General features: G+C 34.1%; 1 protein-coding gene across 1 annotated transcript; it reads right to left on the bottom strand.

Annotated features, from left to right (window-relative positions):
• Positions 1–2,082: 2,082 nt before the first annotated feature.
• On the bottom strand, positions 2,083–16,615 carry Arp3 (Actin-related protein 3). Its single transcript, XM_023157944.2, has 6 exons — positions 16,432–16,615; positions 16,197–16,377; positions 15,823–16,137; positions 9,798–10,334; positions 2,319–2,402; positions 2,083–2,267 (listed from the first exon to the last, which is right to left on the bottom strand). The coding sequence occupies exons 1-6, from the start codon at positions 16,473–16,475 to the stop codon at positions 2,172–2,174; spliced, it is 1,257 nt and encodes a 418-aa protein (XP_023013712.1). The 5' UTR covers positions 16,476–16,615; the 3' UTR covers positions 2,083–2,171.
• Between the last annotated feature and the right edge of the window lie 41 nt (positions 16,616–16,656).

A 16,656-nucleotide genomic window follows, 5' to 3' on the forward strand; every position in this document is an offset into this window, starting at 1 on the left:
AATGAGTGATGTGGCTTGTTTTTTTTTGGTTCATCTTGCTGGTGAGCACAACAAACTAAAAAATTAATGAATGAATGAATACTTTCAGTCTGTATTTTGTCGGTTTTTTTGGTTATACTGAAAGAACCTACACCTGCCTCTGAAAGAGATCAGCATTTCATCGATTATCATTTGCCAAAACAATAGTTATTCCGTCAGTTTTCCACAGAACGATCAATAGGCCACTTTACCATAATTTAACTAATCTCTTACCATTTACAGACACACGAATTTGGATAGATTATAATAGATTCATGTTGTTATACTGTCTTGTTTATACTTTTATGTCAAAACATCCTCGGCACCACATTTTCATTATCAATATCAACTTTTGGCCAATAAACAATAGTTTTCAATATTATCTGGCTTTCACCTTACAAATATATCCAATTGTAAGGGTCACACAATTCAGCTTTCGCTAGAATTTCTGATGCGTTTCTCTAGAAACAAATTCTATTATTTCAGTAGTATTTTGATGTGAAGTAAAGGGTTTTTGATGAGGACAAACAAAATTATCACGAAATAATTCTTTATGCAAAATATGATGAGTTTCATTTGAAGAATCAAAGAAAAAAGATATCATTCGAGGAACAATCATCATCAACATTGATTTTCAAAAATATTGAAGTGTAAGCGAATTTTTTTCTGCGTCATTCAAATGACCCGCCCAGAACTTAATTATTTGACTGAAATTACTATTTGACCGAAAAATGGTTCAATGGTACAAAAACTACAATTTAGTTGTAACGGTTCATGAAAAAAAAAAAAAATCACATCGTTCTTTTCAATATACTATTTTTGTAACTGTTAATTATTGTAACAAGCAAACAATGTTTCAAGATTGTAAAAACACTAATTATAATCTTCAGCAATTGTTTGCAATTCATTTTCCCTACATACATTTCATTAAAAATTAATTATCCAAAACGGCCCCTCTATTTTGGTTATTTGTTTTTTTGTAGTTATAAAGTTACTAACTTGGTTAGTGAAGCCCACTTTGAGATAAATTTCTCTAGTTCTAATGTTGGAAAACTGTTTTCATCAGATTCATTTTATGTCAGAGGTTCTAATTCTACCTATCAAGCAATTTAGTAGTACTTTCAGTGGTGGATTTACCAGCAGGCTGAGTAGGCTTAAGCCTAGGGCGGCGGATTTTAGGCGGCGGCAAATTTGTGTTAAAATTTTGTTTTGTTTTACAGAAATGAAAAATAAATGAATACCTAAATATCATTAGATTTCACAACTTAACTGAACCTGTCAAAGTGGGAAATTTGACGTTTGTCAATCTACTAATACTTATTTTATACGTATTTGTGTTGGTAGTCTTATTTGGAATGCGGTGCGGGAACGAATGACGATGATTCACTAAGAGTGTCTGGCCAAAATGAAAGCGCGGGGGGCGGTTGTGTCGCCGAGGGAGCCGAATGTCACGAATCCATGATTACCCTACATGAGGGAATAAGAACTTATATGTTACCCGAACAAAATATACCATGACAATGAATTCTCTTTTCCACAAGGGTCTCTTGGACTACAATAAACTTCCCAATGATATTAAATGTAGTGACTCCATTTTAATTTTTAAAAACCGTCTAACTAAATTTCTGAAAGAAAAATATGTTTGAGTTTAACATATCTTCCACATTTATATCAGCTTTTCAGTTCATTGGTCTATCGGGAGTTGTACACTCCATCCTCTGATTTTATTTATTTTTATTATTCTTGTTATACTTTTGCTTGTATTTTCAAAATGCGATTGTTATAACAGTATTATGTATATTAGGATTCCTATATTAATAAATGCTCTTATATTATTATAAAAAAAAGTGTTAAACCGTCACTGAGTACTTTTTACTGTTTACCTAAACATATTTCATCCTACATTCAATCACCGTCATAGTGAAAGTTGTTATAACTGGAATTATATTATAATTGTTTATCATACTGTATTTATCGATTCAAGAAGATGTCTAGACAGTGGCTTTGGTAACATAGTTCCCATGAAAAACATGTTTTATAATGGGATTGAAATGATCTCAAATATTCAGATAAATTAAAGCTTATATTCAACAGTATATCTTGGAGACAGTTTTTCAATCTATATTAGGTAAAAAAAAAGGAAAAGGAACGAGTTACGTCATTGTTCCAAATACTGGATTATGCCTACAGATACTAGGTCCATATTCTTCATAATCTTCCTTCGTGTGGCACACTGTATAAAACTCAGGCTGCAATAAGATTGGATTAGAATATGAATTACGGATAAATTGAAAACTTACTGTAGAAGCCAACATACTACCACCAAACCAGACGGCATACCGCTGCATATGATGTGACACAACTTGTACATCAATAGGTTTGGGCTAAAAATTGAAAAAAAAAGTTCAGGGATGATTTCAAATATGACTACAGAAAATCCTTTTCCTTCAATTGTTGATAAATATGGAGAATAACAAATTTTGTTGTCTGCCAAAAAACGGAAAAGGAATACAAGCAAATGGGCCCTGGGTGAAATATATATATAACACCTAGTAATTTTGATTTTCCTATCTAGAAACAGTCTGCCATTGGATATATAAATTAGTAAATATCTAATTCATCACAATACTTGATCGTGACATTAAATATTCGTTATAGTCGATTTATTCAAAACTATTGCTCAAGTGTTAACATATTGAAAATTTTATTTGGGATAAAATTTTCGGTAAAATTTCGAATAGGCTTCACCCTCCGATTTTGAAAAATATGTGTGCGTGTGTGTAAGTTTCTTTTCTTGATTAGTTTAAGTCACTATAGATTGTATTTTCCTGACATAACCTGTAATAGTTTCTTGGGAAAATAAAGATTAATAATATTACATTCATTTTAGGTTCGCTTGGAAAAGAGTAGTAGAGGGAATTTTGTTGATCCTCATACTGGTTAGCTGTGCAAATTCTTTTTCAACATTTTTGTAATGCATTGTTACATCCCAAAAAGGAGGTTTTTCAAGCAGTTTGTGTGAAATTGCAAATGATGATTTCGTCTTTTCTCTTTTTGTGACATATGTGCAGCAAAGTATCATATTTCAATTTGCATTCTTTGATGCAGTTGGTGAAATGTATTGTTGCTCCGACTTGGAGTGAAAAGAGAATTAAATTGCTCCTTACTTCAACCGAAATAAATAATATTGTCGCGGCGAATTACACTGTAGAACACATAACAGTAACTAAAACACAACCAACAACCGCGGCGTTGCTATCTTGTGTCAGCAGGATTCTCGGCATGCTCGGCGAAGGAGGGTTCGTCGAAGGAGGGAAGCCACAACTCAAGGTATCAAAGCTATGTAGACAAAAGACATGACTTGTAATCATGTGACAATGTATGTATAATGTTTGTTCTGGTTCTCAGTTTTACTGTTTCTAATCGTCCAAAATCAGTGAGTTAGTTGTGGACTGAAAAGGTTAACGCGACAAAATGTTCAGTATTCAGTTGGGGGACTGTTTCATTGAATTACACGAAAGAAAAAAAAAATCTTACGTGTAATTCAATGTTTATATGAAAGTAGCTGTTTCAGGAGGACTTTCTTTCAGTTTGTGTCGGAAAGTTACTTCTTTGCATGATCTACACATCCATGTATAGAGTTACTTATTTTAAAATTGATTACTTCCTTCCTTTCCTTGAAAGATTCCCCCATCCTTGTTTTTTGTATCAAGATGGAGTAGTAGAAAGCCAAAAACTTTCTTTCCCATTAATTATCTTTTTCTTAGATTCCCATTCAAATATTCATAAATTTGGTGGTGTTCAGATTGGCGTACCCACATTGTCACAGGTTAACAAAATTCAGGTAATAAAGTCGTTAAGGACTGTCTGTTATTAACTACTGTGGTTGTATAGGTATATATATATATATATATATATATATATATATATATATATATATATATATATATATATATAATGGTGCATATTATTATTTATTTCAGTTTATTGTATTCGTTTCAAAATGTCTTTGTAGGACGAAACTGCAGTAACATTAGTTACAAATACCACAATTTTATGGCATCCCCCTAAGAACCATATGGTGTATGAAGTTATTGAGAGTGACATCACGAAAGTGAAAGACTAGTTTGACTCAAATATCTTGAGCTTGAATTTATCAAAAACAAAAGTAGTGTACTATCGTTGCCAGATTCCAGCTGTACATCTGAATAATATTCAAATTGACAACATAACAACTTCTAAATTCCTTGGCATGTTCATTGACAATAATTTAAAATTCAACAAACATGTAATAGTTCAAAATCCAAGCTCTCCTCTGGATGTTATGCCATACGAGTAACTGCATTACAGCTCAGATCTGACGTAGCTAGAATGGTTTATCATTCCCTTTTTGAATCCCATCTTTGATATGGCATTTGCTTTTGGGGTGTGTGTTCTACAACATGCCTTCAATCAGTATTACTGATACAAAAACGTGCAATACGATGCATATGTAAAGCCAAGCCTAGGGAGTCTTTTCGGCCACTTTTCGTCTCTAACAGAATTCTGACTGTGGTCTCCTTATTTATATATGAAACGATCTGCTTTCTCTGTGAAAATAGAAACTTGTTTAACAACTTGGACAAGCCAATGTATCAAACCAGGCAAAGATTCAGCTTCAAATTACCGCTGCCTTCTTCAACCCTAGTTAAACATTCCACTATTTACAGCGGTCTCAAAATGCTCAATCACCTTCCTCAAGTTATGAGAACCATAAATGACCTTAGCGCTCTTAAGAAAGGGTTGAAAGAGCTGTGAGACCTTATTATAGCTTAGCAGAATTCTACAATGATAATTTTAATTGAGTATGACTAACTGTAATCTATGTATTTTATTGATTTGATTTAATTTAAATTGATTTATTTCATTTTATTGACCATGTTCTTATATCCTAAACGTTTTTTTGTTATTTGTTATTTGCATGTCTCTTTTCAGTTCATGTTATCACTTACCTTTTGTGATTTCATTTATATGTTATTCATATTTCTCACAAGGCTTTGTCAAAAATAATTTATTCTTGGGACAATAAAGTATATATTGAATTTTGATTTGAAATACAAGTGGTAAAAAAACATAGCAAGCTTTAATTTTCATTCTTCATGTAAATTACACCTACTAAAATACCTTCTTCCTTTGGCAAAATCTCATCTAACCAATAATTGTACAGATTTTCGTAACACATTTTATTTTTAGTTTTTTGTGACTCAAAATCGTATATTTCAATTCATGTACTAACTCAACTCGATTTGATCCTGATTATGTGTATATTATTAACTAGAGATCCGCCCCGGCTTCGCACGGGTGCAATGCCGATACTAAATATAAATTCACCCACCGGAAATTTAAGGGTATGGAGAAAGTGATGAAAAGTTAACTTTATTTTATGAACGCGCCTTTTTCCCCCGCGGCTAGCGCCCCAGTTGGAATATTTAAAAATATTTCCTTATTGCACATCTACAACATAAAACGAACCTAAATACAAAATTTCAGCATCCAATAATATAGCGGTACGGAGAAACAGTGATGAAAAGGTAATTTTCATATGTAAACGCGCAACTTTTCCCCCACGGGGGGCGCCCCAGTTGGAATATTTGAAAATCCTGTCTTAGTGCGCATCTAAGACCCATGAAGCACCTATATACCAAATTTTAGCTTCCTGGGACTTAGCAGTACGGAGAAACAGAAATGAATGAATGCAGTCCATATTCCCTGTCGAGAATAGGTATTCGTAGGCAATCAAGGTGAAAGGTTTCCTATATTAAGAGAACCAGCACTATTGCCAAGTTCCCCTGATAATTTCTCCTGCTTTCTGAGGGCGTTTCCTTGCTGGTTTTATTCTACTTTTCACGGTTATTATTACCGTTAGTCATTGTTATGTGGAATAATTAGGCTGACTTTGTTATATAAAACCTTCAATAATGGAAGATGTACAATTGTTATAGAAATACATTGATTTTTTGCTATTACTGTCTGGACAATAATTCCTCAACTATTTTCTGCTAGCTGTTGCAGGAACTGTCTAGTAGCGATTTTTGAAATCGATTACCGATGTTCATTACCGATGTTTCTTCTCATAGTTTCTTGGAAGTGAAGAGAGGAAAGAAGCCATTTTGTACCTAGTATTTGAAAGAAACACATCGGGCCCAATTTTCGAAAGTGGTTAAGTAATTGACATTACTACCCTAGAGTGGGGATCAGCATTTTCAAAAGTTAAGTAGTGATTACAATACCTTCTATTGTTTCTTGAGAATCTACTAGAGGTTAATCACGTCCTTTAATGGGGTTTCAAGGGGCCTGAATCGGAGAGTTGTGTCAGATATTTTTTTTAATGTTCAAGAATTCACGCAATCATCTTTTTCTTATGCAGTTTCAAGTCACATCTATCGCTAACGGTAAATGGTGGTTTTAAAGGAGAAACGACGTTCCTGTGGATAGTACAGAACGTTTTATTTTTAATTTCATATCCAGTTTTTATTCGAACTGTTTTTTGAGCAATTCTAGAATTTTCGTCCCTTAGGCGATGTTTCACGATTTCAGAGGATTTTACCAGTCCAGGGAGCAAACATGGGGATTTACCGGCAGAAAACCGTTTTCTGAAGGTAGGAATGACTTTATTTGACTTTATTGATTAGCTATAATTTCCTTCATTTTACTTGGAAATTAGTATAAATTCAATTCGTGATATTTGCAAAAATTTTATTGATCTGTAAAATGCAATATATTTCCTTCTATTGCCAAGTTCAGAAATAAATCATGCTTATAGAGGATGGAGCTTCAAAATTGAAATAATTATGTTTTTAACATGATCTTTTTCAAAAACTACAGTGGAGTTCGTTTTCTTTTAGTACTCAGGATGGAGTAGTACAGTTGATTAAATTGTTTTGTGAAACCTGACTATCTAGAAACATTTTTTTTTATTACTTTATTGCCTTTAATTCTAAATGATGTCATGAAGCACATTTTTATATACTGGGGGTCTAAACTATTTTTTGGAGAATATAAAAGTAATAATAATCTTTACAAAATATGTCAAAGGAAATAACTATTTCGTACTACAATTATTTGAAAATAAAATAATTTGATGGTGGTGTGATATTTATTGTTTTTAATTTTTCACTTTATACAGGGAGTATCAATTTTGGGGTCATGTCATATGGTGATATGATTTTATTTTACTCTTTTGAGGGAGACTTCGGGAAATAAATGATAATAAAATATGGGGTGGCTGATTTCATTTTTGATACTGATTGATATTTTTGTGTTCAGTTTTCATTTGCCGAATGTCTAAGATATACTGGGGGATAATATAAATAAAAGTGTTTTTTAGTTAGTTAGTGTAATAGCACAGGATGTGTTTTTTAGTTAGTTAGTGTAATAGCACAGGATGAAATATCTAATTGAAGTCTGACAATGATATGTTATGAAATTAATAAAATAAATTCACGCACACAATCAGAAATTTTGTTTGTGAGATAAATTCAATAATTCATGTTATTATTTAATGAAATATTAGCGAATTATATTCTTTTTGAAGGGTTTTATGGTTGGGTTTAAAACTCGTCAACTAATTAGAAAACCCTAACCTGATCTGCCTAGCCTGATTTGGTTTTACTGGCCGAATATACAAATTATTGACGTGATTGGCAAGTTTGGTATTTAGGAAACCACAGGCACCATAGGACCCGGCAAGCTGGAACGCAAGTACCTACTAGTGATAAGCGGGATTTTTTTTATTATCATTAATTTTTTATTTATGCGATACCTTTTTTTATTTTTTTTTAATTCTATGGAAAGCGGATATTTCCTCTTTAATAGAATTTTCAACTTTACCCCATAACTTCCCCTGCGCTTAAGCTTCGGTAGAAAGATAAAAGCCATCCATAATAAATGATGGTTGATCTCTGCTAACTATAATATTTGAGATTTTGCTGTTAGATGTGAGAATATAAACTTTTATTTTTCAATATCATATACCACTTGATGTACTTTTGAGAACTTTTTTTGGACAATTGAAAATCATGTGGCACCCATTATAAATGTGTGATTGCATCACTCCCTTTTCCACTTGTTAAAGGTTAGCGGCAATTGTCCAATTAATTAGTAATCAATCTACGAGGTAACGAGTTGTTTTTTAAAAATTATGTTCATTGTTTGATTTGAAAAAAAAAAAAAATTAAGGAGAATTTTGAGCGCTACAGTTATAAATAAGGTGCATTTCTTTGATCCGAACTAAATAGCTGACAAAAAGCATTAGATCTCTTCTCCCGTTTGAAAAGATAACCGAGTATATTTTTAGTGCTTCAATATGTTTGAAAGTATTTGATGGCAAAACCTACATAATATATTTCTGCCATTCTCTTGCAGTTCCGACATCCTGCGTCATCCATAAATGAATCATCGACAAAACTAAACTATCAGCCAATTTCCTAAAATCTTTTTTAAAACACAATAAAAGATCTCACAAATGAAGACAAAACACTATTTGAATTTGAAATGTTGATCGTGATCATTGATGCCAACTGTGACGTTAACCTCAAAAACATAAAATGAGGAAATTCATCACCAAAAAGCAGCTCCATTATATTGATAAAGTTTTTGAAGGAAAAATGTTGATTATTGAACTGGAACGTGTCAAAGGAGGTGAAATAAAATGTGGAGGTAATGTGGTGAATGAACACTTCTGTGCAAAACACTTCTGCGCAAAAAAAGGCAGAAAAATTGCAATTTTCAGAACTTTGGAGGAATGTAACTCTGAAAAAAATGGAGAGCACCGATTTTCTCTTTCAGATTCATAATCTACACGTTAAAAGACGTAAGTAGACACAATTTTTTTTTCAAAATCGGAGGGTGCGGCCTATCCATAATTGTACAGAATTTTCATTCTATGCATCGTAATTTCAACTTAATATTTAACATTGATATTACCGTGTTCAAAAATCGAATCAATCTGATGAGTGGGAAAGATACATACATACTAAAAAAATAAATATTTGGAACTGAAATTCGAAACAGTAACTCTTTCCAACGTTCTTATAAGGCTCTACCTGCCAGAAAACAATAATTTTTCTATCCCATATCACAATGGACATACAGATGCTTCTTGTCATCCAGCAGCAGGACTTCACTGAAATCAATAAATTCATTAGCTTTTTGCGACTAATACTCCTCATCGATGCAGGACAGACGGCAGTGATATCTGGTTCTCGCCTAATTTCAATGATGCTACACCACATATACGAAACCTTCTTCTGAGATGGGATTTGTTTTAACCACAGTGAAGTAGTAACAGTTCTATCTTGTGAACAAAGCCCCAAGCGGGAAATAATTATCCAGACTGTGTTCTGCACTGACGAGTAGTAATGACACAGAAATCGGTCTGCAGGTGATCACACAATTATTTCAGGGAGGTCCTTCTAATGGATGAACGAGAAAAATTTGGAATAATTTCCTCTGCAAGTAAACTTCCACAAATGTCAGATATAATCCAATGTATGTTGAGGCATTAGAAAGAAAGACAACTTCTTATCATGTAAAGACTTTTTTTCAGAAAGGAAAGATATACAACTTCTTGTACGTCATGGTATTAGCTAGGCAAATAGTTGTTTTCCGGCAGGCATTTGCCAAAGCCAGTAGTAGGAGAAAGTTTTGTACTAATTGATATTGTACACAACTGAAAATTTCAATGAACAAAAAAATGTATGTGAGATCAATATTTTCAGTATGCCTAAGAATTTACTAACCTTCAACCGTCCTCCTCCAAGCGTTTCACTAAGTTTGAGTCTAGCATCAACAGTTCTTTTAATATCTCTCTGTAGCCTCCTGCTGAAATCCTTGAACATGGTTGAACCACCAGAAAGAACAATATTGTCATATAATGGTCTACGAACATCAATCGGACAATTCTGAATAACATCGTCAACAATTTGGGAGATAGGTATTGTGAAATCTGGATTCGAAAACTCAGGATGAAAGAATATCTCGGGCCCTAAGAACCGCTCATACCCTACATCTACATTAAATAATTGCTTTGTTACAGAATTGATTCCTTCAAATTTCTTCATCCATTTTCCCGGATCCGTGTCATACTTGGCAAATTCTTTGGCTATATCAGGACAAATGTAACAGTATTTTTCTTTTATTGCTTTAGCAGTCTCTAAGGATTGTTCTGGAGGAATACCTATCTCTCGCTCTCGTAGAAGTGACTGTATAAAATAGGTGATGTTGCGACCAGCTATGGGAATGTGCTTTATACAACTCCCAATGACATATCCTTCTGCCTGAAAAAGATTATTCAGTCGATCAGTTAATACAAATAAATAGTATATTCTAAAAAATCTTAAAACATATTCAGTTTCTGAGAATAGACCAGAAGTCTAGTGTTACTCAACAATTGTTGAGACTGAGTTCCAATAGCCCATTGTTTACGTAATAATCACAGTAGAAACTAGGTAAATATTAGGTATCATGACAGTTAGTCATTAAGGTTGTTTCAAAAGTTTTGCCCGTTTTTATGAGTCTACTTTAAACTGTAATATCTCAATGAATGCTCATTCAATTTAATCAAAATAAGCACCATTTGAATCAGTGCACTTTTGCCAACGTAACACAAGTTGATTATATTGAAAGGGTTATATTTTTAGGAGTGATTAATTTTTGGGAAAGTTTTTGGTTTTCTACTACTCCATCTTGATACGAAAAAATGTGGGTATCTTCCAAAGAAAGGAAAAAAGTAAAGTGTTACTACTTTTAAAATTGATTGCTTCTTTCATTTCTTTGGAAGATTCCCACATTTTTTTGTATCAAGATGGAGTAGTAGAAAGCCAAAAACTTTCCCACAAGTCGATTAATTCCGTCGGTATGAAAATTGGGTGCAATGGATTCGATGCAGTCAACGAAGGCTGTTTTTGTCTGGTACTGATTGACGATGGTTCTGCCAGTGAGAAAAAAAATCGCAGTGCTTGAGAAGATGGTAGTCGGTTGGCGAGAGGTCTGGGAAGTATGGTGGTTGAGGCAGAGCTTCGACGGTCAATTTTTTTAATTTTCGGATGATGATTTGTGTAACGTGCGGACGGGCGTTGTCGTGGAGCAGGATCGGACCTCTTGGGTTGACCAGTGCCAGCTGCTGCTGATGCACTGTTCAGTACATTTTCATAATTTCCTCACAGTAGTACTCTGATGTGATGGTTTAGCCTGCTTGCAGCTATAGTGAATCACACCAGCAGTTGATCACCACACAATAACCATGGTCTGGTGGTTCCACGCCTTTAGAAAGTACCTGAATGGCTCATCGATGTCCAACCATTGTCCTTAACGTCTCCTGCTGTCATAGAGGATCAAATTTTCAGCACACGTGATGATCCGATCTAAAAATTGTCGTTTTGTATCGGAAAAGCAAAGAAGAACACACCTCGAAACGTGACAATTTCTGTCGATAGTTCAAATCGTGGGGCACCTACATTTCGAGTTTTATGATCTTTCCTTTTTTGTTATGTCAAAACACAAGCACTACAGAAAAATCCCTAAGGTGCTCCCAAAGAGGTGCCTGTGCGAAAGTAGCGATTTACATTGGATTTGAATCGCTGGAGATTAAATCCATTTGGAAAAACGTTCTCAAGAAGTTTATTCCACATAAACGCATTTCTTCAGATGGAAGAGTTTTTAAACAGTGAACCTCAAAACGATGGGCAGCCACAGTTCGTCACGAATTTCTCATATGGACCGCTCTTGGTGGAATCAAATGTGCCAAGTCACTTGAACACTTCCCGTGAAAGTATCTATAGAAGAGAGACAAATCTTCAACCTTTCTTTGATGTTCCAGGCTATCAAGTTTGCAAGTGATGTTCGCGTCTCCAATCAGGCAGAATCCAGCAATTTCAGGGTATGTTTGGGAGCAGAGCTTCATACATGAGAACAATACTCCAAAGTATGTCTGATCTGAGCTTTATAAAGCATTAAAAATTGCTGAGGTGTGTACAGTTTTCTGGTTTGGAACAGTGTTCCAAGCTTTTGAGAAGCAGCCTTTGCAATTCCAGCAACATCATTGTGCCAAGACATATTGGTGTCCATTTTAATACCTTCAATACCATCAAAAATCGCATGGGAGCTGACGCCCAGTTCTTCCGCCATCCCACATACCGTTTGTGATGGGTCAGTCTCCACCAGGGTCCTCAAATCCTCGTCATGTATAACTGTAAGTCGACCACTTCGGAGCTCATCTTCGAGGTTAAAATCTCCGGGACGAAATTTCACAAACCAACGTCGAACAGAGCGTTCATTAACAGTATCAATCAATCAATCAATCGATCAATTTATTCATTGTAAATGAAACATTACAACGTCGTTATTTCCTTAGTATTAAAATTAAAATACATATACACAGAGATGCACAGATCAAAATAAAATAAATATATACAAAATTATCATGCACATGTAAACCTACAAGAGATGTAGTACATGTATTATTCATTTATAAAATCTTCTATTGAATAAAAAACATTTTTCTATTAGGACATTTTTCAGCCAGATGGAGAATTCATTCGAGTGTTTTTTTTTTGCAAAGTCTGGAATTTTATTATATGATTTTGCGCCCCAATAATCGCATCCTTGCTGTGTTTTCTTCAATCGATGAAGAGGAACTTGAAGTAAATCTTCATTTCTGGTATCATATGAATGATTGAGTACATTTTTTGAGAACATCTCTGGATTTGCGTGAACATATTTTAGACAACTATATATATATGCATTGGGAATTGTGAGGATTCTATGTTGACGAAAAGCCTCTTTGCAGCTATCTCTATATGCAAGTCTACCTGACTTGCCCCTTCAGACTCTGTCTAGGTCTCAGGGGTCGTCGGGGAAGTTATTATGAAACAAAAAACAACTGTTAGAGATTGTATTGCCAACAGAAATAATTTGAAGATGCCACTTGTTTTTAACATTAATGAGAAAGTGGATATACAGTTAGTTTATAGGGAAAGTTGGCAAATTGCAGTTACTTATCACCAGTTATACGCAAAACGATATTTCACCTGATAATGTTGGGATAGAAATTACTTCAAGCGCCTCGAAGGGCGGAGTTTTGACTTATAGTACACCCCTTGCTAGTTCTTTATTTCGATAGCTATTTTTTCGAAATTAGAAACCATGAATGAATTATCCTATATAATATTACATTTCGTAAATCTGCATAGTTTTTTAATCCAATGATACCCCATAGTTGATATTTTAATTGCCAAAATGCTGGGTTTATTTTTTAATCTAGAGAGCCACGAAAATTAATAAGTAATTTAGCAATGAAAGGAAGTTAGTAAGGTTGCTATGAAACACAAACAACTTTTGGCATTTCATTGAACTGTTATTGTCAGTTAGTTACCGAACGCATTGTTGTCGAACATATTTCTAAACTGAAATAAGTTGAAAATGTCACAAGTCTATAACAGAAACGAGCAGGTGGATATGCTATTAATCCATGGGAAATGTCAGCAAAATGCAGTTGCCAGTTGTACTCGGAGCGATATCTCGCACAATGTCCTGCTACAAATTACGTCAAACTTCTTGAAGAGTTAAGTGAGCCTGATTATAATGAGAGTAATGAACATATTATTTTTGAGGAAATGGAAATAAATGTTCTCATGAGGCTGAAAATCGATAAAACAGTATCTCTTAGGCAGCTGGCTTTTGAGTTGGATATCAGTCTTGAAACTGTTGGAAAAATTGTAAAAAAAACGCAAGTATTGATCTTTCAAATATCAACTTCACTCCACCTGTATGATGTTGATAGCGTAGGAGGGGTGAAAAATTGCAGATGGGTTCTACATAACAATGTGCAGCCAAATAATGAATTTTTGAAATTGTATTCTCAGGTGAGTCAAGATTCACCAATCGCTGTTTAATTGATAGACAGATTACCCAATATTGATGGCTAGAAAATAATAATTTATTTTGACAGGAAAATTTCCAAGAACGTTTTGAATTCAATGTCTGGCTAGAAATAGTAGGGGTAAGAATAATTAGCTCCGTAATATTTGATGGACCTTTGAGTGGTGCTGGGTTTTTCAGAAATGAAATTGAAGGATATTTAGAATATTCACCACCTAATCTGGCGAATTGACTGTTTTTCCCATAATAGTAGGATAGTGACAGACTACCTTCATGATAGATTTGGGAAGCAATAGATTGGAACACATTGTCCTATCAGGTGGCCTGTAAGATCACCCAACTTAACCCCTTTAATACTTTTCATTTGGGATCACTTGAAAATCATTGTCTACACAACTTCCCCAACAACCCAAGAGGACCTAAAAGTACAAGTAAAACAAGCCACTCAGAGTATAACGCATCAACAATAAGCCTAGTGGTATTCAAAATACCGCAAAACGAGCTCGAAAATGCCTGGAAGTTGACGGTCTACAATTCGAGTTAAAGAAAAAAACGCCATGCACCATAAGTTGGTATAAGTACAGGAAACTTATATAAATTATCTTTGTTAGTAGGTTTAATAAGGTTTAGTATGAACCTACAACAGTCCTTTTTTGGATGATAATATACCATGTACAAAAGTATAAATGAATTTGTCTCATCTACAGATTTAAATGATTCGCAAATGAGTCACAAATTCTAAATTTTTTCTTGTAAAAATACTGTACTCTTTACTCTACCACAAATAGAACATATATATGTATATTTCACAAGAGCCTCACATATCTACATTCGATGCTTATAAAGCTAGTGTGTGTATCTAGATTATACAGTGCGTTATTAGAGATTCTATTTCCAAGAATAAAAAAAATCATTTTGTGTTCAAGTTGCAATAGAGGTATTGCAGCTTCTTTTAATCTTCTCTATTAATACTAATGTTTTGTTTTAACACCAGAATATGTGGTAAATCATTAATATAGACTATAAAAAATAGGTATCATAGTATCAAGCCATAAACAAAATCATAATTGAACCAATCAATCAATCAATAAATACTTTGTCATAAAGAACATAAAGTTCTTGTGGACAAAGCACTCATATAAATAAAAACATTAAATACTAAAAGCTACAATCAGTCACTCAACATATATGAAACAAAAAAACAAGTAAAACAAAGAATTCTGGAACTTTCGTATAAAGGAGAATCAAGTTTAAAATCCTAACAATAAAAAAAAAATTAAAAGGTGTCGGCACAAAATTCTTCCAAAGTATGATACGGACGACTACACAGCAAGAAGTAAACAGCCTTTTTAAAATTATCTAAGGCATAAATTTCTCTTATGAAATCAGGTAAATGATTGAACATCTTGCAAACATTATAAATAATTGAGTCCTTCATTAAAGTAGAGATCGGTCTGGGTAAGTTAATACTGTTTTGCTTGTCTGTAGGATATCAGTTAGCTGTATTGAATTTATTTAGATGTTTTTCAATAAGACAAACTGTCAATGCTATGAATATGGCAACAACAGTATGTATCTTATGCAAGACACAAAGTCGTTTGCATCGATCATGTGCCATTGCTTTAGAAATGTATCTAATTGCTCTTTTTTGTGTAATCAAGATGCCTTGCATGACATTATTATTGCATACTCCCCAAATAGCGAGCCGTATCTCAGATGGGATTCGATTTATGCATCGTGAGCTATTTTTGAAGCAGAGGATCCCATTTGCTGCGATACCATTTTTAAAGCAAACAACTAGTATTTAGGCCGCTGGATAGGCCGGATACCAGATATCCATTTCATCTCTAATATTTACCAATTATACATTATATTCTGAATACTTACAACAGGAATAACATGAGTTACACCATCTCCACTATCAATTACAATTCCCGTGAGGGTTCTTTCCTCTCTACTTCTGCTAGCCCAACTCGCAGCCAAAGCTAAAACAGCTTGAACTGCTATGTACAAGCCGGGAACATTGAAAGATTCAAACATTATTTCAGCAATGTATTCTCTATTTTCTGGCGTGTTCAAAGGAGGTTCGGTGAGCAAAAAGTAATGATCTTCTGGTTCAGCTCGGAGATATTTGAAAATACACTGCTCCAGAAACTTTTCCATCAAGTCCCAGTCTTCAACAAGTCCGTGTCTCACTGGATACTAGAACGGTAGACATTCATGTTTCTACTGTAGATTCAAAACATCTCAATAATATTCACCTTAACTGAATATCCGGTGGCATCGAATGCTTCATCTCCAATAAAAAAGTCGAGATCTTCAACGCCTTTATTCAATCTCCTAGAAGTTGTCTCACCCACTTTTGCACTCTCCTTTATCGCAATAGCAGAAGGGATTATGAACTGTGGCTCCTTGTTTGCCGCAAAACCTAGTTTGGTGTAACTAAATAGAAAAACATTATGATAAACAAATTTTGGTTAGGATTTTTTCTCTCACCCCGTTCCTACATCGATAACACACGCCGGTAGTCTTCCATCCATTTTTATGACTCAATAATTTAGTCCTTTTACCGAGAATTTGAGTGAACTTTTGAAAGATTTATAACCACACCTACCAAAACTAAAAACTTTTTATTTTATCAAAACCACAAATGTCAACAAACATTTGACAGAATGACATCATCAGACCACATACTAGGGGGGTTACGAAATTTATAACCGA

This window comes from Leptinotarsa decemlineata, unplaced genomic scaffold, assembly GCF_025532065.1.
Source record: "Leptinotarsa decemlineata unplaced genomic scaffold, Ldec_3_MD MMD2_tig00003736_RagTag_RagTag, whole genome shotgun sequence".
NCBI lineage: Eukaryota > Metazoa > Arthropoda > Insecta > Coleoptera > Chrysomelidae > Leptinotarsa > Leptinotarsa decemlineata.